Genomic DNA, 27,751 nt, shown 5'->3' on the forward strand with positions numbered 1-27,751 from the left:
AACTTGTAGACTTTTACTTGTTCAAATTGACGTATGTGACGGATAAATAAATATTATAATGATTTTATTTATTTTTTATATATAATAGTGATAAATATTATAGTGATTTTATTTTTTATTTATATATAATAGTGATAAATATTATAATAATTTTATTTATTTTTTATATTTAATAGTGATAAATATTATAGTGATTTAATTTTTTATTTATATATAATAGTGATAAATATTATAGTGATTTTATTATAAATATTATAGTGATTTTATTTTTTATTTATATTTAATAGTGATAAATATTATAGTGATTTTATTTTTTATTTATATATAATAGTAATAAATATTATAGTGATTTTATTTATTTTTTATATATAATAGTAATAAATATTATAGTGATTTTTCTTTTTATTTATATATAATAGTAATAAATATTATAGTGATTTTATTTATTTTTTATATATACTAGTGATAAATATTATAATGATTTTATTTTTTATTTGTATATAATAATGATAAATATTATAGTGATTTTATTTTTTATTTATATATAATAGTGATAAATATTATAGTGATTTTTGGAGAGACTTTGGTACGAAGATGGTTCACTGTGTTTGGCATGTGAAGTATTTTCATCCGTACGAGAATACTTGAAAAGTGTTGAGATATCTTCGCTACCTAAACGTAGCCTTAGACTTTAAAGTCTTTGTATTTTATATTGTTAGAAATACTAGATCAAAGTACATAGCGGAAGCGATACCACCTTGTTGGTAAATCGTAGATCTAGTGCGATTGTTCCACAAAATCTCCAGCATCATTGTTCATCCACGATTTTCACATCGATGATGGAGTGTGCTACGTGGTAATACTATATCAACACTCTCACGTTTCACAACCTAGATATTGTGAATTGAGAGAACTATTTGAGAGAGAGATGGTTCTCTTTTTTGAGTCAAGTGTAATTCACGAGAGAGGATTGGCTATGTAAACTAGGCCATCTAAGCATAACACCCGGCTAGCCATTAAAGGCTAGCCATCAAGGCTCATGAAGTGGTTTAAGAACCACTTCATGACCTCCAAGAGAAGGTGAAGGGGTGTCCCTTTCTTACATTTCCCACTCACATATAGTGGGCAAAACTTCAAGTCTGCATCCCTCAATATGCTCTCAATCTTGTTTATATTAGCAAATAGGTTGTGCAACCATCAAGCACGGCTATAAAAGAAAAATGGGAGCAATATACCAAATCTCTTCGAGAGAAGACCAGTTTAGCAACATCCCTAAAAGTGTCTTGTTATACCCCGACTCATTTGGTCACATCAGACTAAGCATCCATAATCTCCCTCGAGTCTAAATAACTTAGAGCAGTGCTCAATCTCCATAAAATATAATGTACTCACAGCTATGTTGCAACTATTAAGAAGTAACATAACTTGTCAGTAGTGAGTACACTCTATTATCGATGTGTTATCAAATAGTTTTCCCTTCGCCCTCACGTCATTTAGTTTCAGTTTAGTCACTTTCTCAGCAATATCTCTTTGGACCACATCATTCATGGCCATAGATAATATGCCAAAGTAGCAAACACTAAAATATCAACCTCGTGACATACTCAAAGGTTTCTTAAGGGTATAAATAAATTAAGGTCATCAATTATAACCTACAAGACTCACACAATGAGGAAGCAGAGATTTATTCACTCACCTCTACAGTTGGACGCAAAAGTACATGTAGTATGAAATACATGCTACGGTTGAGTTCTCTTTAAAAAAAGAAAGAGCGTATATCTAATCTCAATACATCATATAGATCTTAGTCTAATCTATATCTCAATGCCTAACCCGAGTCCCTCCATTTGCTCGCTATTCGAAATGCCAAAGAGGTTCTCGCATCTGGCTAAATCACGGGCTACATGGATTGTGGGTAACCATGCACGATCCTATTAAATATAATGGACCTCATCTTAGCTCTCACTAAGGCGACATATATTTTGTGTCTTACAACTTGTCCCTTCTAGACAAGTATCGAGTGACACATTGTCTCATATTTGCTCGCTACCTCATTGTAGCGCCAAAGGCGATTGCTCTTGCAAGTAAGCCAATCTAAGCCTGTCAATATACCATTTTCACCATAACTCCAAAATTTATGGTGAATGTGTGTACTTACCAAAAAATGCTTCCAATTACGCCACATGATCATAGAACACATCAGTATCATGTGTACGGTGAGCAATACCATGAGGTAGAGAGAAATCACATGATCAACTACAAATTATTAAACCACAACTCTCAAGTGGTGTTTAATGATCATTTCTCTCCATGTGCATTCTAATGTGTAGTAACTTTTCAAACATACTCCTACCAAGAGACTTTATTTTTACATATAAAAATCTTTTGCAGAACCATGAAGTCAGCGATGACTCATTGTGAATCTCATTTAGGTTAAACTTATAATGTAAACCTTAATTCAAGTCAGCAAGTCCAACTGTGATTTTTAAGAATTTACAAGGTGACCACAAATGTCATTCATCAAACTTAATTTACGACTTCAAGGTTTCATATAAATCTCTTGTATTAAATAAAAGAATGTGAGATAACCATAATTTATTTTTCATTGAGGGCAAAGCGATTAGGGCATTTGCCTCCAAAGACAATCATAATTGTCTAGTCATTACTTTTTGCGACAATTAATTATCTAAGACAATCAGTTCGCAATATCTCTTAGGATGACACTTTTCTAAGATTGTCAACAGCGTTCAAAGAACCTCATTTTATTCAATAGATCGTTAATAAAAAACGACTAGGTACATTGGGTATCTTTAAATAGATAATTTGTTTAGGTCACAAGTAAACAGCAACAGCAGCATTCATTCACTTTTTGTACCAAAATAGTACTAACAACAATCATATGCTCAAAGTACTTCATGTCTAAACATCATAAAAGTTAATCATCTGATTCTCATAGGAGAATCAGCTATTTAACTCCCTTAAAAAAAGTTTCAATAAATATGCAATCAATAGTTATCTAAATACGACTCAATTAATGCCAAGAGATGGATCTATACCTTTATCAATTCTACTTTTCTATGTCAATCAGATCAACAACCCAGGTTGAAACATATAAGTAAAGTGAATTTAAGATTCAATATTGGGATTTCTACTATGTGAATTCAATACCTTTAATGAAACCATAATAAAATTGGATAGTCCAATTTAAAATGATAGACATGACATTAAAAATGGTATACATGCAATATTAAATATTATAGGATTTGCATGATTTATCTATATTTTTGACATTTTCCCACCACTTTTTATGGTGCGTTGATTAGATTTATACGTACGAGTAAATACCAACCACGGTATTAAGTACTTACTAACAGCTTGGTCGATCGATACTATGTATGAGAAAAAGATTATAGAGAAATAATATATAAAGTGGATCTTAAAATTTTTATTAAATATTGAACGTTTCTAAAAAAAATTTGATATAGATAACAATAAATACTATAGAACCAACTTCATATATCTATTTCTCGATTATTTAAGATCTTCAAATTCAAACAATAACTTAAAACTTGAAAATAGGAATTTTGATCACTATACAAGTATTCTTTAAACTTTCATATGATTTTGGGAAACAATCCTCCTAATATACCTGGTTTTCTCTAGAAACAAACCATTTAATCATTTATATATGCTCCAAGAAAGGCTTTTAAGTTACTGAGTGCCACATATTATCAAGTACCATATTCAAGAAATTGATTGATGCACTTGAGAAACTTTTATGTAAAGTTAAACCACCATTTCTTTAAAAAAAATACAGGAATTCTCCTTTGTCCACTAAGTCTCATTATTAGGCCAACTTTGAATTGGTAGGACACCTATTCTTGGGTAAAGACCAAGTGGAATATCTCTTGCAATTTCTAGCTTACTCTATTGAGTCGGGCTACACCCTCTATTAGCCCGACAAATTCTCTCGAGAAGATTATTTGGCCTTTTTATTTTATTTTTTATTTTTTTATACATTTTTTGTATGCCTATAAATATTTTTTAAAAAAGATTACAAAATTATTAAAAAATATTTCTTTAATCATTATGTAAAATAAAAAACACCTACCAGGACCCATTGTCGGGACAAACCCTCGTGGGTTCAGTGTTTTCCTACTCTATTTTCATGGGTAAGAAGTAGGATGGGAGTTTTCAACTTTTCTCGTAGCATTTGTATTGGATTCATCATTTTTATCTTTAAAATTTAATGAAAAATACATATTTTTCATAAATTCAAAATTTTTCTATCCATAACCTCATATTAGATTAGTTATTGGATTCATCATATTATTTTGTTAATAATAATATTTTTCATTTATTTATTTCATACTTTACAATTACACTAACTATATGTTAATTAATAATTTAATTTGATATTTAAATTATTATTTTTCAACTTAAATATATTGTGGCTCAAAATTGGGAAACAATAATTTAAGTAAATAAAATAATAGTTATAGAGTATGAATAAGTGAGTCTTCAAATTTGAAGATGAAATAAAATGTACTGTAGCTAAAAACTTGACATTTGAGATATGGTGAATCCAATGTCAGGATTTTAAAGCTAAAAATCATCAAATTTTGAAGATTAAACTCATGTGATGAACCCAATGATAGTTCTCTCAGTCACTTTGCGAGGGGCTAAATAGAGTAAAATCTGCAATAATTGAAATAGTGATTTCCATTCGCTCTATATATAGTCTATGCTCTCTCATTGTGGTGTAAATTAAACCTTCCATATTATCATTTTTTTCTTTTTGCAATGTGGCTTCCAAACCATTCATTTATTATTTAGCATCCTAATTCTAAATATAAATTGTAAAAGAGTAATGCTAGATATAATTATAAGCTGTACATGTCGTGTATATTCTCTTTAAATAAAGTGAGATCTATTATTAAAAAAATAATTTTTTTCATGCGGATCTAAGATATTCATATTTTTTTTAAAAGGACCATACGCAGTTTGCATACCCAGGATGTAAATAAGATACATATTTTTTAAGATCTTATCCTTAAAATGAAAAATAAATTATGCAACAATATTTTTAATTGTCGGCTAGTTAACATAAATGATACTCGACGGGGGATAGACGGGTTGTGTACTACATTTTTTCTTCCCAAAATCAAGGTTACTGGTATATAAATTTTGACAGTTTATAGTTTTATACTGTATTTTCTCACAGTATTTTAAATATTTTTCCCTCTCAAAAGAGGCGACCTTTCAAAACAAGACAATTATTAATAAATATATTACAGCCTTTTGTTTTAGAAAAAAATATGGATTTTAAATAAAAATAATACAAGAATTAGCATAAAGCGAAAAGATCCATTTTGAGATAGAAAGCAAATAAACTCATCAATTTTACTCAGAAGCAGGGTTTGTGTGCCAAAATGCACGTGTTTTGATAAAAGAGCTTCACATCAATATTTATGAAGATTATGCTTCATTTATTTTTATAAATAAAATAAGTTAGAGATAAATATTAAAAGTTGAATAAAATATTATTAAAAAATATATTTTTTAATATTATTTTTATTTTAAAATTTGTAAAAATTAAATTTTTTATTTTATTTTGTGTAAAAATTTTTAAAAAATTATAATAATTAGATGACATGAAATAAAAATGATTATGAAAACAAACGATGTCTTATCTTGCAAATATAAGTATATCCTTGCTTTTATTGCTTGCCCATTAGAAGATCCCTTTACCTGCCCGCCTACAACGAATCAATCCCTGTTCTCCTTGGAAAAGAGTAATGACATTGGCCATAGATGTAAATAGTGCTAGCGATCTTCTGCTAGAAGAGCTGCAAAACAAAATGCAGATGTTCATACGAAATGTAGATGGAATCAAATAGACAAAAGAAACAGGCAAAGCAGTATTCTGTTTAGATCAAAAGGGTATCCTTTCGCAGCTACTAATTTAGGCGGAAAAAGTTTAGTACAACTCTCATTTGTTCGAGTGCATTAATAAAGGCAATCCAAAGTAACGAGCGCTATATTTTTCACATCCTCGGGAACTTCCAGGCATTAGAGCCTCTTTATTAAAAAAAGGAGACGGGACAACCCAAGTTCCAAGCTACAAAATTCCAAAATTTTGTACTTTGGATGACCAGAAACCTTCATTCAGATGTTCTCAAACAGCCCCCTGGGAGAAGGAACTCAAACTTATCTGCATTCTCTATCAAGTAGGCAGGAAGATGAACAGCAGAAGCCGATCGGGGAATTGATCCCATCTTTTTAATCAACTCCTGGAAGGTGTACTCTTCAGGTAGCATGTCGAAGAGATCATCGCCCCTGCAAATGAGCTCCTGTATTCTTGCATGATCTAAAAAATCTTTCTGCTTTACACGTTCTGCATGGCTATAAGCAGTCATCTTAAACACAAACTCCTGGATGTGCCGAAAACAAAAGCTACAGTGCCATCCAGCATCAGAGAAGATAAGATCAGTTTGGCGAGAATGCCGGTAAAGGGTGTCAGGGCCATAGATGTGGGTTGTGGCTCGCCAGCTGCTATAATCCACGGGGAACTCAAATGAGTACATATAGTGCCGGAGCTCGAGATGCATTACAGGTGGCACCCCATCACACCATTGCATTAATTTCATGGTATGTGGGCTTGGTATCTCGTCAGTATCTGACATGATAAGAATGTCACCATAAGAAATCCCTGACTGGCGAACTAATCGATTTATAACCTTACGTTGTTGGGTCTCGAGTTCAAATGGGTGTTTGTATGATCCGTGAACTGCCACTTGACCAGATAAGATACCATGGACAAATTTCCCCTCAGCAAAAGCAAATCGAGCTCGGTTTGAAGAAAAGAAGAGAGGCTTTGGAATGCCTGTGAAGGTGGTATTGGACTCGAGGATTACAAATTTTGTGACATAGGGATAAAGCTCACGCCACCTGATCTCCAGTATGTCCAATTCATTGCTGAATAAGATGGCATCAAAAACATTACGGGGTTGGGATCGCCGGGACCAGCCATGGAGGTGGCAAAGGTGGTCCATTGATACATTTTCTGCATAATAGTGTGGGAGGTGTTTGAAGGGGGGTGGGGCATTGTCCCATAGTGGTCGGAAAAAATAGGATATGTTCTGGCCATGGGTAAAAATTCCAATCACACAAATAGGAATAAGTATCAGGAGTATGATGAAAAGAAACTTAGGTGGTGATCGTCTGGAGGTCAGGCGGACAGCTCGTGTTGCCATGTCTTGAAGGAGAATGATTAGGATAACTACTTGACATGGTTGTGCCAATTCAACTACCGGAAAAATCAAGTGCCTTCCAAATTCGCTCACCTGCATAAAATCAAAATATATGTTAGGAACTCTATGATAACTACTTCTATAAACAAATTAATGCAGGAGCTAGCCGGTAAGGCCAGCACTAGACAATGTTAAAAGAGGAAACTGCCTACAGAAAGAAACTTTCTAGTCGAATCACGTTCAATCATCTAAGCATTAACAATCCCTTCTCCAAGATAGATGGAAAATTTACCGTAACATAATATTCATCACTCTAGACAAGCAAAGATGTTTTGATGGGTAAAGACGGGCAAACATTTAAATCCAATATAAAGTATTCCCAAACTCTAGACTTCTTTTGAAATTGGTCTAAAGAGTTCTTGATGCATAAACCGAAATGCAGTTCACACTGTCAGCACAAGTTTATTTGTAGCACAAAGATCACATGGGTGATAATCCTCAAAATCTATTCTTTATTTTTTGATAAGTAATCGTCAAAATCTTACAAAGAGATAAAGAGTCTTGATGCATAAACCCAAATGCAGGTCACGCTTGTCAGCACAAGTTTATTTGTAGCACAAGGATCACATGGGCGACAATCCTCAAAATCTTACAAAGAGATAGAATGGTCTGCTAACCATAAAATATGGAATTCTTCTTATCAGTTATAATGAAGAAATTCATAAGCCTAACTCATTTCATAAAGCCGGTTCTACAATAAAAGATTGTTCATTCTTTATAAACATGCCCAAGACCTTGTTTACAGGCAATGTGAGATTATTCCTCAACACCCTTCCTCACGTGCAGGCTAGTATTTTTCCTGGTCCTTGTCATGGGGTAAGTAGCGTGGGCCCACATTCTTCCTGTGGCAGGCTCTGATACCATGAAGAAATTCATGAGCCCAACTCATATCATAAAACCAGTTCAACAAGAGAGGATTGTCCATTCCTTATAAACAAGCTCAAGACCTTATCCACAGACAATGTGAGATTATTCTTCAACACCCTCCCTCACGTGCAGGCCAATATTCTTTTTCTGGTCCTTGTCGCGGAGTAAGTAGTGTGAGCTCCCATTCGTCTTGTGGTAGGCTTTGATACTATAAAGAAATTCATGGGTCTAACTCATCTCATAAAACCGGTTCTACAAGAAATGATTATTCATTCCTTATAAACATGCCCAAGACCTTGTCCACAGGCAATGTGAGATTATTCCTCAACATATAATGCCTCCTTAAATTTTACCAATGGCAATGGACGTCATTTACATGAAAAATGAGAAATATAGGACCCACATGAAAAAATTAAGTTTTCAACGAAGGACTCCAATCTTTTTCAAAATGAGTGTGTGGCGCTTGCACAACCCATGACTGTATGCATTACTCTTTAGATGCAGCCCGACGTTGGCTCTCTTCCCAATGGTGCAACCCTTAGAGATGCACTCAAAGTTGAGATCCGCATAAACAAGAAATAAAACATGATCTTGCAAAACTCGAACTTGTCCTTAAAAAGGACACCGTGCTTGAAATTCTAAACAAACAACACTGTTGCAAGCTGAGAGAGGACTAGATTTCCGCAATAAAAATTTGTAATGATAAGCTAGTTAAAACCCAGAGAAAAGTGTGGAAGATTCTTATAATTATAAAAAATACTACGGAAAATAAAATAGAAAAATAGAATATGCAACCTCTTTCTCAGGGAAATGTTAAACATGCTCAGAATCTATCTTGCTTAAAGATTTAGGGAGAAAAGAGAAACCTTTAGATTAAAATATCTAACATTTTCCTGTAACCAATTTAGAGAGCTTTGTGTTCTTAATAATTATATGACTGCAACAGTGTCGGTCCCTGTGATTCACAACCTAGGTTTTCAGTAAAGACCTACTCAAAAAAGGGAAAAATGATGGAAAAATAGAGCGCAATGTTTTAGCCCAAATACATTTTTTTTATAAGTATTAGCCCAAATACATGAGTATGATCACTCACATTAAGAGCTGGAATTCGTTCTATTCAGGACATTGCAGTATAAATATGCATATAAAGCACAATTATTCTTTACAGGACATTGCAGTATGTATGAGATGAAGCTCAAAGTGATGGGCATTGAAACAGATGCATCAAATTTTACAGCAGAGCTAACTAAAATTGGCACATAAGGCTTACTTTTTGGGGGTAAGTTTCCAAACATTGAACAAAATATTTAATGGTTCAATGAAGAAGGACAAGTAATTCTTACAATAGCTCATCCCCAGATGGAAATTGGTAAAGGAACAGCAAGATATAAATTGGAAACCCAACTAAAAGATATAATGGAAAATCTTCCATTTAATGAAACAAAGTTCAAATAAATTCGAAAAGCAGTACAGAAAATCACGCTACAAACTAATACTCACGATTTTGCATTTGCATAGGTCCTGAATGCATTCCCGCCAGTTCCAGTTCCAGATAGAGAGAGAGAGGTAGAGTCGAGTGCCCACGTGAGAATGAGATGGCGGAGTGAAGCAAGGAGAGACAACCTGAGGACAGTTTCCATCCCCTGCGGGTCTGCAGTTGCGACCTTAGGGTTATTGAAAAAGCAACCAACGAAAGCAAGACGCGTGGAGAAACGAACAAGTGTTATTTTGCTAAGGATACCGCTCAAAAATTTTTCTCAAGGCTTTTGATAACTAAAATCATCTCAATTTATCTCAATTCATTATTATAATTTTTTTAAATTTTAACAAAAAATATAATAAATATTTTAACTTTTTCAAATCTTAAAATAATAATAATATTAAAAAATAATATTTTAACAATATTTTATCATCTAAACTCAACTCAACTCAACTCAATTCAACATCCAAACACAACCTAAGGCTTCGTTTGGAACTTAAATTCATCTCAATTCATCATTACAATTTTTTCAAATCCCAATATAAAATATAATAAACAATTCAAAATTTTCAAATCCTAAAATAATAATAATATTAAAAAATAATATTCTAACAATATTTTATTATCTCAACTCAACTAAACTCAATTTAACATCCAAATACTACCTAATTACTTGTACTATAAATTACTTCGTCCATATAAAAATAGTTATTCTATTTTCAATTTTAAGTTGGTGTATAAAATGGATCAATTAAATGATAAAATTTAATTTATAAAATTTAAAATTTAGTTTTTAAATTAAATTTTGTCATACAAGTATATTATTAGATATTCTCTACGTACCGACTTGATAATATCATTTTTATATAAAAATTAAAAGAAAATATTTAATAATTTGACATAGTACATTAAATTATAAAATTATTTTATTATAATATAGATTTAGCATATTATACCAAATTATATTAATTTTAAAATAATTTTTTATAATATTTTGTAGACCTAACATTTTATCATTTGTTGATCATCTCCTCGCAACCGTCATACCAGTGAAATTTGTCATGAGTTATTTTCAGTTTTTACTTTATCTTTTTCTAGTTTTTTAGATTTTTAATAAGAGGCACTTGTTGCAATTTCTTAAAGAGGGAGTAAATCATATTTTTCTTTTAGTTTGAGAAACTGATTGTCAAAAATTAATAATTTGATGAGTAATTATATATTTTTGTTTTATAGTTACATGTTTTTATATTGACAAGGAAAATGGTAGAAATACAATCCTTTTCATAATTTTTATATAACTATATTTTAAATAAGAAATATTTTTATACAATAACTTATAAAAGTAACATTACTTTATATAAATATTTTCATTTTAAAGTATAATTATAAAAAATTGTGAAAAAAAAAAAAAAAAGTTATACATCTATGGTTACTCTATTGATAATTTGGTGTATGGGTCGAACTTCCTATGTCCGGTTGTAGATAAACTGTACGTGAAAGAGTAATGATGTATTTAAAAAAAAATTATATAATTTTGATATAAACATGTATTAAATTGAAGATATTTATATAAAATAATATTATTTATATAAATTATTTTATAAAATATAATATAATTATAAAAAAAATATAAAAAATAACATTAGCCAACTGTGAAACAGTATCATTTAGCAAAAGAAAATGACTGACGTGTCATTCAAGGCTACCACGTCATCCACGTCAGCTGACGAAGATTGCTAACGTCGGTCACTAACGTGGCAAAGATTGCTAATTTCCTATTTTTATTTTGTAATCAACTGTTAAATGATTTGACTTAGCAGTAAACACTGTGATACGATTAATGAAATGTGAAGTCAAGCCAGACGACATACGAAAACGTGGTTGGTCCAAAAACTGTAATTAATCCTTTAATTAATCAGCTGCATTTCTTTAATTGGACCTTATTATAAGGATTAATGACTTTTTTGAGTCATTTGATTGAAGCATCTAAAAAATGAAGATTTTTAAGTCAACTGAGAAAATATATATTAATTAATTTATTATGAATAATATCCAGGTTTTGTTTAGATATATAAATAATTTCATCTCATCTCATTTTATCATTATAATTTTTTTAAATTCTCATACAAAATATAGTAAATAATTTAACTTTTTAAATTTTAAAAAAATAATAATATTAAAAAATAATATTTTATTCAATTTTTAATTTTCATTTAAAACTATCTCATCATCCAAACATGCCTTAATGAAACCCACTTGGCCACTAGTACTCAAAGTATATTATATTTTTTAGATCAAGTTCTTACAAACTTACTGCAAATTTTACTACAGATTTCTTACAAATTTATTGCATATTAATTATTTGAAGATGATTTTTTTAATGGGCAATTTCCTGGTGATGTAGCTCTGATCAACCAGTCAGTCTCTGGGCTATAAATATCAAATAGTTGCAATTCATTACAGACTAACCAGAGATCTAAGAAAAGAAAAACAGCTACTCGGTGGATAGGAACTAGAGTGCTACCTATCCCCTACGGATTAGGGCCACCCCTTTCTTGCACTCGGCCCTGCTTGGGGTAGGGGGGTCACCCCTGTCCCCCACCCCCGGGATGTAGGGGTGGGGTACCCCACCTAAGAGGGAGGGTGCGGGCCCGCCCCGCCTCCATCTATTTAAAAAAAATACTACATTTGACTTGGTTTAAAAATTATTTCTAAGTGAAAAAATAATTAAAAATACTTTTTTAAACCCAAATTATAAATTTAAATTTTGTAAATATAACTATAATTTAAAAATTATGTAAATTTTAAATTTGCTAGTGCATATTTTGTGTAAATTGTAGTGTATTAGCTTTGAAACTATGTAATTTTTAAATTTTTCAATACATATTTTGTGAACAATTATAACAAAGTGTAATATATATTTATATATACACAATTTGTAAAATATAAATATATATTTATGTTTATATATATATATATAAATGTAAGCGAGAGCGAGGCAGTGTTGGACCCTTCCCGCTAGGAGCCCTAGATGTAGGGCGAGGGGCCCCGCCCTCACATGGGCGGACCGGGATTGCCCGCCCTGCCATGCAGAGCTGGGGTAGAAGGGGCGGGGTAGCGGGTGCGAGGCCCCCTTGCCCACCCCTAATAAGAACATTGAAAGCTTTGAAGTGACAAATACTTACAAGCCCTGAGGGCTCATAACTAAAGTCATGCAAAGATAAGCTTCGTCTGGGTGATGAGATGATCTCAAATGATCTGTGAATTGATACGTAAATAGAAGTACTAAGTTAAGATGTTTTAAGTGAATTTTGTGATTCCATTGAGATGTGTTTAAATATATGAAATAGATTGAAATATATTTTAAATTTTTTATAAAAAGGTGAAAAAGTAGCAAGTCTTATCAATAATTAGTTTGAGATAGGCTGAGACAATTAACCCAGCACCCAAACATACCCTAAATATCCACTGCCAAAATATTTGATGCACAATGTCGGGTCACCAATACATGATACATACTCTGAGGAATTATATAGAGTGGTGTTACTCACACCGAAAAATGGGTATCAAATGGGTACCAAACAGTGCAATTTTTTTTTTTAAATATTTTTTACAAAAATAAAATTTACAAACTTATTAAAAAATACTTCCTTAACCATCAAATAAAATTCGATAGATAAATTTGATGGGAGTAGTGTTTCTCATTATATAAAGCCAAGATGGATGTCAATAATAAAGTAAGAAGAATAAATAAGTTCAAATAAGCAAAAGAAATTTCAAGGAAATTTAAATATAAATATTCTATTCGCAAGTCAATGTAGAGCACATAATCACATTATTTAAATGATTATATATGATTTATAAAATTTAAATTTTAAAATTTATCTTTTAAATCAAATTATACTACTTAAAATAGTAGTGTGATACTGTAGATACCTTAGAGCAGCGTGAAGTACTCAAGTAGTTATAAAATTGGACGTTGCTACGTCCATTACATTTCTCTACCGAACACTCAAAACAGTTTTTTTTTTTTTTTTTCTTGACCTTTTTTTAAACTATTTAGATATTTAAAAAAAAATTACATATTCATCTAAATATTCTTACTTAATCATTAAGTAAAAAAGAATTAAAAAAAATTCGATAGAAGATTTCGGTAAAAATCTTACGTGAGAATAGGATTTTCCTATAAAATTATGTATATATATTTCATTTTGGGGTAAACGGTTAATGGGTTATCCATATATATATATAGGATATACATGCTAGTTAGGTTGTTCGTGATCTACTGCATGCGTAAACCATATATTAATTACATACTCATCCAAAATTCATGCAAATGAAACTGCATTGAGTCTACTAATTAATTTGTATATATAGAGCTAAACTCGGAGGAATGCAAAGCGTGCTACAGCTAGCTAGCTCTATCAACGGCTACTCTTCAGCAATTTGATACGTCGCACCGAACGACTGAAAGTTCTGCAAAAACATAAATTCCATCACGAGTTACAACAAAAAAAAGTTGCATACCTCGAACAATTTAATACGATTCTTAATTTTTTTTCCTTTTTTTTTTTTATAATTATTTAACATATTTAAATTGGAGAAAAGAATGAACAAAATGATCGAGGGCCTGCACTAGTTTAGTGGCTGCCAAGTTGGTCATCTTGGCTACCTGTTTATGCAATCAATTCAACACTTAGAGTTCGTTTGCTTCATAAAATCATCTCAACTCATCTTAACTTATCATTACAATTTTTTTAAAATTTAATATAAAATATAATAAATAATTTAACTTTTTCAAATCCTAAAATAATAATAATATTAAAAAATAATATTCTAACGATATTTTATCATCTTAATTCAACTTAATTTAAAATCCAAACACAATCTTAACATTTTTAGGACGTTTTTCCTTTTTATGAGCTCAAATTGCAGTTGATAATTAAATTCATACACAGTACCTCCAAGATACATCTTCAGTAAATAGCCAGTCTCCTTCCCCGTCCTGGTAAGCAAGCCTATACTGGTTTAAATCCTTCTGACCCGTTTCCAACCACCCTTGAAACAAAACCAAAAAAGGGAAAACATGTCAATCCCCTGCTTCGCTGTTCCTCGTTGAACAATATATTCCAATACAAAAACTTTCATAAATTGTACTTACATTGCCCGAACATGTCCATTAAGGTCTCTGTGAGCGTTTGGAAAGAATGATGGAGGCTTACGTCGATCTTTCTTGCTATTGGAACTCCTTCCATCTTCACCTTCACGTACGTTGAGTTTGATCCTCTGATTCCAAAAGCAAATCCATTCTCCAGCCCTACTGCCCGATTGTTCTCGTGGCAAAGCCTCTTATTCCACCACCGTGACCTAATGGGTGGCCACCCCACCAGACCATCTCCATTATCGCCATCTTTTCTATATTTCAATTCAATCAAACAACCTCAATCATTCTGTTACTTATCCAAAAAAAAAAAAGCCCCAAAATTTACAGAATATAAAAGGGAGAGAGAGAACTTACTTGTTGTTAAAGGTGACTAAAGAATGATTCTCGAGGTCTTTGGGGTCGTCTTCCTCGTTTGGATGGAGGTTCCAAAGCAGCAAAGGAAGCGTTCGAGGCACGGTGCTATCCGTAGCAGTCTCAAAGGTTTGGTCGAAACTACGTTTTTTGTTGTTGTCGTTAATATCTGTGCAGCTAGACGCAACAGTGAACGATCTGTTCGAGATGGCTATCTCCTTAGGCTCAGAAGCAAAGTAATTCAAATCGAACCCTTTGGAAGGATTGCTTGGAAGAGCGAGACCCAATTGAAGTTCCATGTGTAATCAATCCAACAACAACAATACAAAAAGGAAACCCAAATAAAATAAGAACCAAGAACGGATTTTGTGTATGTGAAAGCAAAGGACAAGTGAACGACTTCGTGTGGCGTCTAGGAAATCTGGGATTCTTCCACATAGTAGGGGTTTTAATGGCGCGCGCGCGAGAGAGAGAGAGAGAGAGAGAGAGAGACAGCAGTAAATGGGGATAGCCCGGGGTGAGCGGGAGTGGGGACAGGGTGTTGGGAAACAAAGAGGAAAGGGGTCCATGTCAGTGCTCCACTTTAGGGCGACCCAGTTGCAGTGCTGTTCCTTTGCTCATTGTTTTCTGAACTCTAGTCCCCACCCCCCCCAACAACACTACCCTCTTTTTAAAGCTACTCACGCGCATCCGGCATCCCATTACTTCTCCGTACTTGGGGGGCACACACACTACTGTGCTAGCTCCTCTTCCTTGGAATTTGTTCTTTCTCATCATGTACGTGTAATTATAGAATGACATCTATGGATTCTTTTGGTCTCCATCCCACGACCAAATAAATCACGATTAAAATCGAAGATTCGTTGAAATTGAGGGCTCATCTAATTACTACATATACAGTATTTTTTAATGAGTAATGTCATTCATTATCATAATTTTTATCATCTTAATTCTCATTATCTACTCATCATCGTATGATATGATATTAGATAATTAAAAATTATTTATTATATTTCACTTGTGAACCTATCATATAATTTCAGATTATGGAATGATGAGAGAATGATAAAAAAATAGATGATAAATAAATTTATTTTTTTTTAATTATTTATTCAATATATTACTAAAAGATTCTCTTGCATTTTTCCACAAATTTTAGGTGGATCAGAAAAAAGCTAGTAAATTTGAACTATGTAAGTGAATGTAAGCCTTACGGTGTTGTTATTGCGGACGTTGTGTCCACGCTCCCAATATGGTGGCCCTCCATGAGCTGAACTGAAGGATCTTTCGTGACCAATACTGTAGATTTGATTTAGGTATCGTTTGTATTTAAAGATGAGTTGAGATGAATTATGAATAGTAATGAGATGAGTTATGAATAGTAATAAGTTATGAATTAAAATTGATAAATAATAATAAATAATAATAAGATGAGTTGCGATGGATTGAGATAGATTGCGAATACAAACCGGATTTTAATTTCCTTTCCTTTTGTTTTTTTTAATGGTTCTGAATTAATTGCCTAATTAAGTGAGCTAGTGTCACGAGAGTCAAACCGTGGGACCAGGGTGGTGGGCCCTGCACACTTTAACATTCTTGTACTCAAAGTGTTGGACATGTTCCTTTCCTCTGTGTGGTTGGGTTCACTACACATTTCTTTGTTTTTCTGCTTGACGAGTCCTGACATTTCGAACTACGCGGCATTATTATTAACTTTTCTTCTTGATTAATTATCGACCGTATTAATAGTTGTAATGCGAATTTTTATTTTTCTTTTATTTTCTGAATTTATTATGATTTATATGAAAACGAAAATTAAACTCTATATAGTGTATATAGTAAGACTCATAAATATATGGTTGATGGCTTAATTAAGTTTGAGAATGAAGAGGAGAAAATTACTTTTCCATTCAAACTTAAGTGGACAAACACACCGCGCGCCGTGTTTGATGCATAAGTAAACACTGAGCCAAACTTAAATTAAACACAGAGATATAGGGATTTATGATAATGAGTAATGTTAGATATAATTATAGATTGTGCTAATGTAATTTATTTATTTTGAAAAAAAGTAAGATTTATTATTAAAAAATTAATTTTTTATGTACATCTTATATTTATTTACTTTTTTAAAAAAAAATACACGATGTTAACGTATTTTATAACTGTAAATATTATTTCTTTATGTTAATAAATAGATAAATAAAATATAAAATATTTCATTACGAGATTTTGACTAAGGCCTTTATAATTATCATTACGGCGAAGTTAGTGACACGTGGATCGTGGACTACTATCTATAGACAAAGACTTGCAAAAACAATAAATAATTAAGAGATCAGTACTGATCATGTGTTGGCCTGTTTATAGATGTTTAGAAAGTGTCATCAATCGTGTTTGTGCGAGACAGATCATGTATACAATATATATATATATATATATATATATATATATATATATAAGATATTGATGTTACAAAGCTAGCTGCATGCAAACACACGTGGTACGTACCGGTACGTGCTTAATTGTTCTGTTACTAATACAATCCAACACGATATTATGGTACTTGTTGTGTATATATATGGTCCCTCGTTCACCAACGTACGTACAAGAAAACATAGTTCCCAGAGTTTTAACTTTTGCCCCCCTCCAACCAAATTGCATCATATATATATATATATATATATATATATATATATATATATATATATATAATATGGGTCCCTGTCAGTGTAGCTCGATCGAGGAGGCCTTGTAATGAATATATATAGATTGAAAGAAAATTAACCACACGGCCGGGGATGATTTCACGTGATCATGATCATCACCGGCAAGCCCGCGAGATCCCTGCGCGCATCATCGACGTTGAAGAACCCGCACGAGGCATGCAGTACTGCTATGTGGTGGCATGCATGCATGCACCAATGACCCATATTAATAAAACAAGTCCCATATTGTATATGTTTAATCTAAATGAAATCATGGTGAGATCATCCAGCTATCACTGGTCCAATTTCATAGGAAAGGACCACACCCACATGATGGTTCATAATAATTCCAATTATATTCCTCTGTCGGTCAGTTTACAGTTGAATATATGACCAGATGCTTTTCCCATTTCAATGGGTGAAGGATGAGTACTTGACCTGTATGTCTCTCGTTATATGTAGTCCACTTAATGCTTTGTTGAAAAAAGAATGGGTGGCTCTTGTGTGTACGTTGAGCTAGCTAGCTGGTTTCAACACTTGAAAGCTAGAATTACTAATACGAAATGATCACGTACGTAAGAATTACTAATTCTTTCATGTGTTGAAAAATGAATATTTATGATAAATTATTTATGATAAAAATGATTATTTGTGATAAAAATAAACTCATCTTAAACGAAAATAATTATTTAAAAAAATAACTAACAATAAATAAGCAATATTGTAATAAGAAAAATAAAACGAGTTCGCGTACCAAATCGCACACCAATACTAACATGTATGGCATTCGTTTAATAAAATAGTGTGAATTAAATATGATAATAATTTTCATGAAATAGAAGACTTTATATTCTTCTCTCAAAATTTTTTTCTTTTAATTTTTTAATAAATAAAATTATATAATAGATAGTACACGATTTGATGTATCAAACTGTTTGAAGAAGTCTCTTGTAATAAATGGAGGGACCGGCTCCCCGGTCACGCACGCCCCTAGCCAGGTAGGTATAATATTTCAAACAGCTCATCTTTGATAAATTAGGTCCCCCAACACCATTTGGGTCCACCAAATTAGATTTATTTTCTATATGCTCATGCTTTAGCCGGAAACTACTCTTGTCCCATGTTTGATGAAAAGCATTTCTTCCAAAGCTAGCTATCATGCATGCATAAGTACTAACTAGCTAGCTCACTTTATAAATATTATTATATTATTATTTATAAAAATATTATAATTGGATCAGCTAGCTAGCTCACTTTATAAATATTATTATATATAAACGATAAAAACTTCTCCAAAAAAATTAAAACCAATTTGATTTTGACTTGATTAATGTATTTTTTAAAGTACTCGTGTACGTGTTAATTAATTCAGAAACTGACCTTTCATTAGTATATATGGCGTGAAGGTCGGAAAATGTTTTCCTGAACTAGATATTGTTGGTTGGTGATGTTTTGACTTTGTGGCCTGATTGTCGGTTTAGGGATCTTTTTTTTCCACATTTGCCTTCAAGATAAGCAAGCGATAGATACCTCATCCATGCTGTTTGGTTTTGAATTGAAGGACGGACGGGATCAGACAGAATGGAATCGTGCCATTTGTGTTCATCATGGGGGACCATTTGACGCCTAATCATGTTCCAAATTCCATCTTCTCATCATTCACTGATCCCTTCCTTAATGATTTTGCTAAAAAAAGAGAATCTACTTTTGCCATACATACCGGCCTGTTCCGCATATAATTAATTTTTGATCTGTTGGTAACCCAATTTTTAGCTTTAGTGCTTTTAGTGGTAGAGTTGTTTAGAGTTGCATTAAGAGTCTTAAAAAATATTTAAATTGTCTTAAAAGCTCTTTAATAGATAAATTAAGTTGTTTAGATATTACATATTAAATTACTTTTTAATCTCAAATAAGCTAAAAAGTATGTGCAAAGAAAATCATCATTTTGATAATATTTTTAAAATACCATGTATACAATTACTTTAAGATAATTACAATTTTCAAACTTTAAAAAATATGATCATAATTATTAAAAAATCAAATCATCGTCAATTTTACTTCATAAATCACCTTTTAAATTTATTTCCAAACAAATGTAATATGTTTGAAAGTACTTTAAACATATGGTTATAACCAAATAGTAAATAACTTTTAATTGTAGAACTTATTACTTAAGTTATAAGCCTTAAAGCTATACACTATATTTTCTACCGTAATCCCAAATATGCACCAAGTAATGTTCTACTATTAAAAAGTTATTTATTTTTTAGTAACTATATGTGTAAAACATTCAAACATATTATATTTATTTGAAAATAATATTAAAAAATACTTTTTGAGATAGAAATAAAATATCATTTCAGATAGTGTTGTGCCAGTGATAAGATTAGATGGAAAATTTGTAATTATTTAAAAGTTGCACGAGCATTTTCATCTATTGATAGTCTTATTTAAAATTGGAACTACTTTTTGTATTATCTGAAAAATCATATTTGAGGAAAAACATAAAAATGTTTCTTAAATGTACATTTTAACTTTTTTTTAAATAAAAAATACTTTAATATATAACAACCAAACATCTTAATATTATCATTAAAAAGCATTTGAGATTATTTAAATACTTTTTACTACCTCTAATACAAGGCCAAACAAGCCCATAGAACTTGGACCCATACGGCCAGCCTTTTCCTAATTAATATCACATCTATAAACCTCTGTCAAATATTTACTTAAAGAGGACATTAACATCCACTACATTTTATCATTTATTTTCAATATATATATTGACAATAATTTAATTCTTATCATGAATTAAAATAGAAAATAATATATAAATTTAAATAAATGATGTGACACAATCTTAATTATGTTGATGCACATGCATCGGAATTTTTTATAAGATTAAAAAGTAGATATACCTTGTTATCATTCCCATGTTGGATCGAAACCAGTAGTAATAATATTTTTGCATATATAGATCAGCAATTCCCAGTGCCGGCCACTCATTAATTTCCTCTTTAATTCTGTGTATTAGGGGTCTTTGCCTTGTTTTTGCTTTCTTCCATTCGATAAGTACACGTGGGAGCTGGACTACACATTAATTAGAAAAGAGTAATGTTATATACAGAGTTATGTTTTGTGTAAGTGTTGAATATTTTTTTTAAAAAATAGTATAATATATTATTAAAAAATTATTTTTTTCATGTGAATCCTATATTTGAAAGTGTTTTACACATATGGTCTTATTCTGTGATTCTACAATTCGTAGGCCAATGAGTCTATTTATAAATAACCAAACGATGTTTTCATTTTTCTGAAATCTGATACGAACAAGTGTATTTATTATGCCTATTACGAAGTGACACAATTGTTGGACCCAGTCCAACAATTTATGGACTGGTTGTAGCCTTAGCGCTTTTATTTGGAATCCCTTTGTTTAAATCCTATAACAATATCTATTTTTTCTTAGGTTATTTCCTTGGACTTACCACTCTAGCTTTTTTGAATTACATTAAGATTTTACTCCTACAATTATTTATTTCTTGGGACAATAAACCACGAGGAATGACTGATTAGAACATGAGGAATTAGCATACTGATTCGCCCTCTTTCTTCCATTTCTTATTCCAATGAAATATTTTTTGTAGCAAGTTTTACAACAAACGAGATACTTCGGAATTGACATAAGGCCTAAATGCCTAATACCTGATTCTAAAAAAAAAGTACGTATACTTTTTTTTTTTTTTTTCAAATGGAAATTTCCACTTTGCTTCCTCTCCAACTAGCTTGCCCAAGTTCGAGTCCCAACTGACACGATTTGGAAATTTTATTTTTTCCATGCATTGCAGCGCCTTGCGCTTGTACCTTTTAACACGTCGTAGTGCGCCTTGGTGCTGGGCAGCTCACCGTGGTTAGAGCAAGCTCTACATAAATCAATAAAAAGTTAAAACCCCTCTCTTGTCATGTGGGTGATTCCCCTTTGGGTAAATCAAGGGCATCAATACCACTAAGTAAGTGATTGACTTATAATGCAATTATGGCCCCAAAATAGTATAAGACTTGTAAACTTTTCATAACTTATATCTTTCCAAAATAATTCATAACTGCCAAAAATAAATCCCCAACATATTATTAATATTAAATATAATATATATTATTTTGAAAATATTTCTAATAATCTCTTACCATTTTCAAAATATATCCTTGTTAGAATAGGAAAACTTATACATAAATGCATGTATCTTTTTGACTTGAACCTTCATATAGTAAAAATACATCAAAGCTAACCAGGATGGCATAATAGACATGTTTTGAACTAGCGATTCTATACGATTAGTCGGATATATCTGACATATAAATTTTCTTCTCTTTGGGTAGTTCATAAAAACCGACACATGGATTGGCCTTGTGTCTATATCCTGGTTTCATGAGTACTCTAGAGACAAAACCTAATTCGCATAAGAGATGACAACACCCCTGACACTCATAGACTTGTTGAAAATGTCTTGTAACTAAACATTTCAACAAAATCATGTTATAAGTCTATTAAGAGCTTATTGCTCAGCCTCTTATTTTCACTACAGTATCAAATACTTAAAACCTTGGAATGATAAATTAGTTTGAAAACTAATTTTAATATCACAGTGCTTGAAAACCACAAACATATAATGTATTTTGCTCATTGAACTAATCAAGTTATGATATGTTCAAGAGTTGAGTTGAGTTTTCATTGTTGGTGATTTTATTGTTTTGGCTTTAACTCATCCCTTTGATGTCCCACATCAATTCTTTTGCAAGTTCTTTAGTTAATGAATATGCTAGTTTCAGCAATATCTCATATAATCAATTATAATTACTCCATCTGTAAGTATTGCCTTAATATTCATAGACTTTCCATTACATATATGGCTTAGGCCCATGACAATATTTCCTAACTGTCACAATGCAAATATATTGGTAGCATTGATTTTTGGCCAAATCCTAGATCTCTATCAATATTTTCTTTGCCACTTTGCCTCTTTGCTTCAAGAAGCCAATGTTATAAACTCAGTCGTCGTGGTTGAGTAAGTCATGCATGCTTGCTTCTTTGATCTCAGGAGATTACTCTTCCACCAAGGGTAAATATCCACCCATTGGTTGATTTGTGATTATCATGCTCAGTTCCCAACTGGCATCTATATTCCTTCTACAACCGAAAGAAACCCGTTGTTCTCAATACTATAATTTATGATATTTATCAAATATCATAAAATGCTTTGTACAACTATCCAAATAACTTGATACTTTAAATGCATTATATAAACATAGCAATATATAGAAAAAATCATATATAGAAGTCACATTTTTTTATTTGTTTTTGTATGCATATTCATAAATCAAATCATATAATTTTGAGGCTTCTAGCATTAATTTGTTCTAAACAACAATGCAGTAAATAATATGAATTAAGAAAAATATTAATTTAACTAATAATATCGAGTTTGAACATGCATTCACTTAGATATCCCTTCTCCACGAAATTACTGTTTTTGGTTAGCACAAATTTATCTGACACAAAAATCAATTTAAACCCAAACTTATTCAAAAGACTACCAGATATAAGATATTTTCTAACTTCTGGTACATTATACACATATTTGAGAGTAAGAATTATTTTGGAGGTAAACTCCATTTTTATTGTCCATTTGCCTTTACCTACGGCAGTGGATGAGTTCTCCATGTACAGAACATGGTCATCTTCCATTGGCTCGTACCTCTTGAACAAACTCTTGTCTTTATAAACATGCCTTGTTGCTCCTGAGTCAATCCACCAGGAGTTATCTCCTTCAAGAGTGTTGGTTTAGAGATCATAGCCTCAAAATTCTCTCTAGGACCAGAGTCCTGTCATTTATTTTAACATTATCTTTTGTAATGGCCTTGTTTGCAACAATGGAAGCAATTTACTCCTAAATTCTTTTGATTTTCATTTTAAAAGTGACTTTATTTTCTTTCAAAATTATTCTTTCTCTTCCGATTTTCATATGATTCATTGGGTTGTATGGGTTGGTGGGTCTTTCCTCCCTCTGCCACATACATGTTGGAATTCAAAGAATCACGCTCTTTATTACTGTCTCTAACACTAATCTCTTCTTTTATATGAAGGTGTTGGCCTAATTCTTCTAGAGACATTTCCTCTCTTCTATGTTTCAAACTTCTTTTTATAATTTTTCCATGATTGAGGAAATTTATCAATAATAGATGAAACTGATATGGATTCATCCATTTTCATCTTATGTTGAGAGAATTGATTAAGAATATGCATAATCTCATTGAATTGTTCAACAACATGCCTAGAACCATGGTATAATTAAAAAATTTTGTAGCCATAAATTTCTTACTTGTAGTATCTTCAAAAAGATACTTAGCCTCAAGTGCATTTCAAAGATCTTTGGCGGTTGCTTTATTTTGGTAAGCGTCAAACAATGTGTCAGACATTGTATTGCAAATATGTCCCTTGCAAATGTAGTCATCTTGTTCCCATTTGATCATTGCCCAACTTTGAGTGATTGTCTTGTCTTCATTTGTAGACGGCCTATGAGTGGCTAGAACATACACCACTTTGAGACTGGCTAGGAGGAAGTACATCTTCTTTTTCCAGCGTCGAAAATTGGCTCCATCAAAGCGTTCGAGTTTTACAAAATCTAAAACAAACTCTCTCAAATTATGCGCCATTAATAACCAAATATTGTCTTAAGATTGTTGGTGCAAAATGGCTACAAAACAAAAAATAGTGAGAGAAAAGTTTGCTTCAAAGCGTGTTATAATATCGCTTTCCTTAAGACAATATTTGCCTTTACCAATAACGGTATGCACACGGGTTATAAATGAATTTGCCTCCAAGATACAATGAAACTCAGAACAAGTCTGTTTGTCTAACTGCATTATACACACATGAAATTAGACTCTGAATACTGTTAGATTTTGTTATTTAACTAAGAGATTAGAAATATGTTCTCTACAGAATGAATAGATCCTAATAACAAGTTTTAAATAAATGAAAACTTTTGGGAGAGAGAGAATTTTGCAATTTCCTTCTTCGTTATGTGATTCTACCGTTCGTAGGCCAATGAATCCATTTATAAATAACCAAACGATGTAAATGCTGAAATTTAATACGAACATGTATATTTATTGTGTCTATTATCAGGTAACACAATTGGGTTCAACGGTCACTTTGCTTCCTCTTCAACGGGCTTGCCCAAGTTCAAGTCTCAACGGGCACGATTTGAAAATTTTATATTTTCCATGCATTGCAGTGCCTTGCACTTGTGCCCCTTTGATGCGTTGCAGCGCTTTGCACATGAGCACCTTGGTGCTAGGCAGCACGCCATGGTCAATTTGGAGAAGGCGGTACATAAATCAATGAAAACCCCTCGTCACGGGGTGATTCGAACCCCAGCCGTATGGGTACGTAAACCAATACATATATGAACCCAAAATAGTACAAGGCTTGTAAACTTTCCATAACTTCTTTTTTTCTAAAATAATTCATAACTTTAAAAAATAAATTCTCAAAATATTATTAATAATAAATATAATATATATTATTTTGAAAATATTTTCAACAGTGGATGGGCCCATAAATCATTTATTTGTAAGACCTGGGATCACTACTATTTATTCCTCTCAGAAAACGCCCAAGTTCATAGTTTTACCACTTTGTCGCTAGTCATGACTGTTTGATTTTTTTAGAGCACAAAAATGAAACATAATTTAGTTTAGTTTATTACTTTTATTTTTATATTAGTTTGGAATTTCAAGAGTTCGTTTCTTATTTATCTATATATATATATGGTAATGGATTTACAAATTAATGTTGATCTCTTAAATTGTTGTTTGAATTTAAGAGATAAACGCATAAAATAGACCATACAACACATGAAGATCCCATTTTACCAGATGGCCTATATTAAAAGATTGAAAAAACAAATAAAAAAATTTGTAAGTTGGAAGGCGAATGTTTAAGAGATGAGTTAGAGAGATATTGTACGTGTCACAATGTGAGGGGGGCATTTGTCACTACGAGAAAATGGTAGACATCTCTGTATAGGGTAGTGGTTTTTTTTTTTTTTTTAATATATATATATATATATATTTTCTGGTTAAGTGTTGTGTGTTATTATGCATGAATTAATTGTCCTCACTATTTTTTTTTGCAGGAAATTACTAGGAAAGAAAATAACAAAAGCTTTCCATTCAGTGAATTTGAAAAAAAAAGGCCAACTAGGAGTAAGCCAGTTCTAGACTTTAAGCCCACATACTTGGCGAAGTTTAATGCCCAAGCTAGGGTCCAGCCCAAACTAGTTAGCTAGATGGGCCATGGCTAATATAAATTAAAGACAAAAAAATAAAAAATAAAAAAAATAAAAAAAATCTTGGCTTCTTCGAATTGCCAAATTACTTGTACCAAATTAAGCCATATATATATTATATATATATATGAAAAGTTTTTTTTTTTTTTTTTATGATAAAAAGGATCATAACCCTTCATTAAGAGAGGACTTACAAAATTGACTTGAAAAATAAGTCAATTACAATCGTTAGTAGCTTCCCAGTACACTTTCGTGACTGACATGGTCTAGTCCAGATAGTAAATCTCTAAAGACCTAAGTCTTAGAAAAATACCGCCTTTGTCCACGACAGAGGTTACAAAGCCTCATACCTCGACTAAGCAGGGTAGGGTTCACCAAACCCTGTCAACGTGAAGGGGGGACCACTACTCCATTTGGACCAAAGTCCGAAGGCATTATATTTTTTTTGGATTTTTATTTTCTTAGAAACAACATTACACAAAAAAAATTACAAAGATAAAACACTGCATAAAAACTGAAAAGTAGTGCATTGAGGCTACTGTGTCGCGTGCAGTACACTCGCCACTCTTGGAAGAGAACCGATAGTTGATCTTGAAGGTCCCAGACTCACAGACACCAAAAACGCAGAACGTGGCGTTGGCACGTACTATTTTCTTAAACTCTCTTGATTATTATATTTTTAATTTACTTAAGATATTATTTTCAATATAACAATTAGATGATCTGATCAATATGATCATATATATATATATATGTATATAATGGTCTTTCCATCCGAATATAAAATATAAAAAATTGACTCCAAAATTTCAAAACAATTAAGGTCATGTAAAATTGCATTGACTCGTCCGTGAGTCTGGAAAAAAGGATTAATGTAGTTCATCATGATCGAGGAATTAGAAGAAGGCCACTAATTCGCGTACTCTTTTCTAACTCCACGTTCATAATTTTCTTTTTAACCCGATCAAAATTGATAGATAGCTAGAGACATGCATCATTTCAAGAAGAGACAGCTACATCTACATGAACTTTTTCTAAGACTACTGAAAAAAAAATGTAAATAAAAAACTTCTGATATCCATGATCAACCCTTGTTAGCTAGTGAAGTAATTAAACACAGAGCCGTACGTATATATATCATCATCATCATCATTTCTTTAGATTATTTTTTGGGAACAACATATATCAATTGAAATGCATTTTTTCTTTCTTCGGGATATATCGGAAGCTGCAAGGAAGAGATCAAAACCATATATATATATATATATATATATATATATATCACTACAACACAGTTACATTTTAGTGACGGTTAAGAAATTATGATAGTCCCTATACTGTCACTAAAAAGTATTTTCTGTGACAGTTTCTGGAAACCGTCACTAAAGATAGAATGAGATTTTTTTACATTCCAACGTATGAGAAATATGCATTCGAACGTCATATATACGTTCGAACGTTATGTCTGTTTACGTTTGAACGTAAAATGTTTTGGCACAACCGTTCGAATGTTATTA

At 31.8% G+C, this 27,751-nt stretch overlaps 2 protein-coding genes and 1 long non-coding RNA gene across 3 annotated transcripts; 1 reads left to right on the top strand and 2 right to left on the bottom strand.

Annotated features, from left to right (window-relative positions):
* The first annotated feature begins 469 nt into the window (after positions 1-469).
* LOC121250461 lies at positions 470-27,344 on the top strand. Its single transcript, XR_005937792.1, has 4 exons — positions 470-678; positions 11,660-11,667; positions 15,661-15,672; positions 27,333-27,344. It is a non-coding gene; the product is annotated as an uncharacterized LOC121250461 (long non-coding RNA).
* Positions 5,871-9,835, bottom strand: LOC121250459 (beta-1,4-mannosyl-glycoprotein 4-beta-N-acetylglucosaminyltransferase-like). The gene is made up of 2 exons (XM_041149588.1): positions 9,681-9,835; positions 5,871-7,346 (listed from the first exon to the last, which is right to left on the bottom strand). The coding sequence occupies exon 2, from the start codon at positions 7,254-7,256 to the stop codon at positions 6,165-6,167; it is 1,092 nt and encodes a 363-aa protein (XP_041005522.1). The 5' UTR covers positions 7,257-7,346; positions 9,681-9,835; the 3' UTR covers positions 5,871-6,164.
* LOC121250460 (auxin-responsive protein IAA29-like) lies at positions 13,874-15,780 on the bottom strand. The gene is made up of 4 exons (XM_041149589.1): positions 15,179-15,780; positions 14,822-15,075; positions 14,622-14,718; positions 13,874-14,136 (listed from the first exon to the last, which is right to left on the bottom strand). Exons 1-4 carry the CDS (start codon positions 15,472-15,474, stop codon positions 14,085-14,087), a joined length of 699 nt encoding a protein of 232 aa, XP_041005523.1. The 5' UTR covers positions 15,475-15,780; the 3' UTR covers positions 13,874-14,084.
* Positions 27,345-27,751: the final 407 nt, after the last annotated feature.

This window comes from Juglans microcarpa x Juglans regia, chromosome 2D (assembly GCF_004785595.1).
Source record: "Juglans microcarpa x Juglans regia isolate MS1-56 chromosome 2D, Jm3101_v1.0, whole genome shotgun sequence".
Classification (NCBI taxonomy): Eukaryota; Viridiplantae; Streptophyta; class Magnoliopsida; order Fagales; family Juglandaceae; genus Juglans; species Juglans microcarpa x Juglans regia.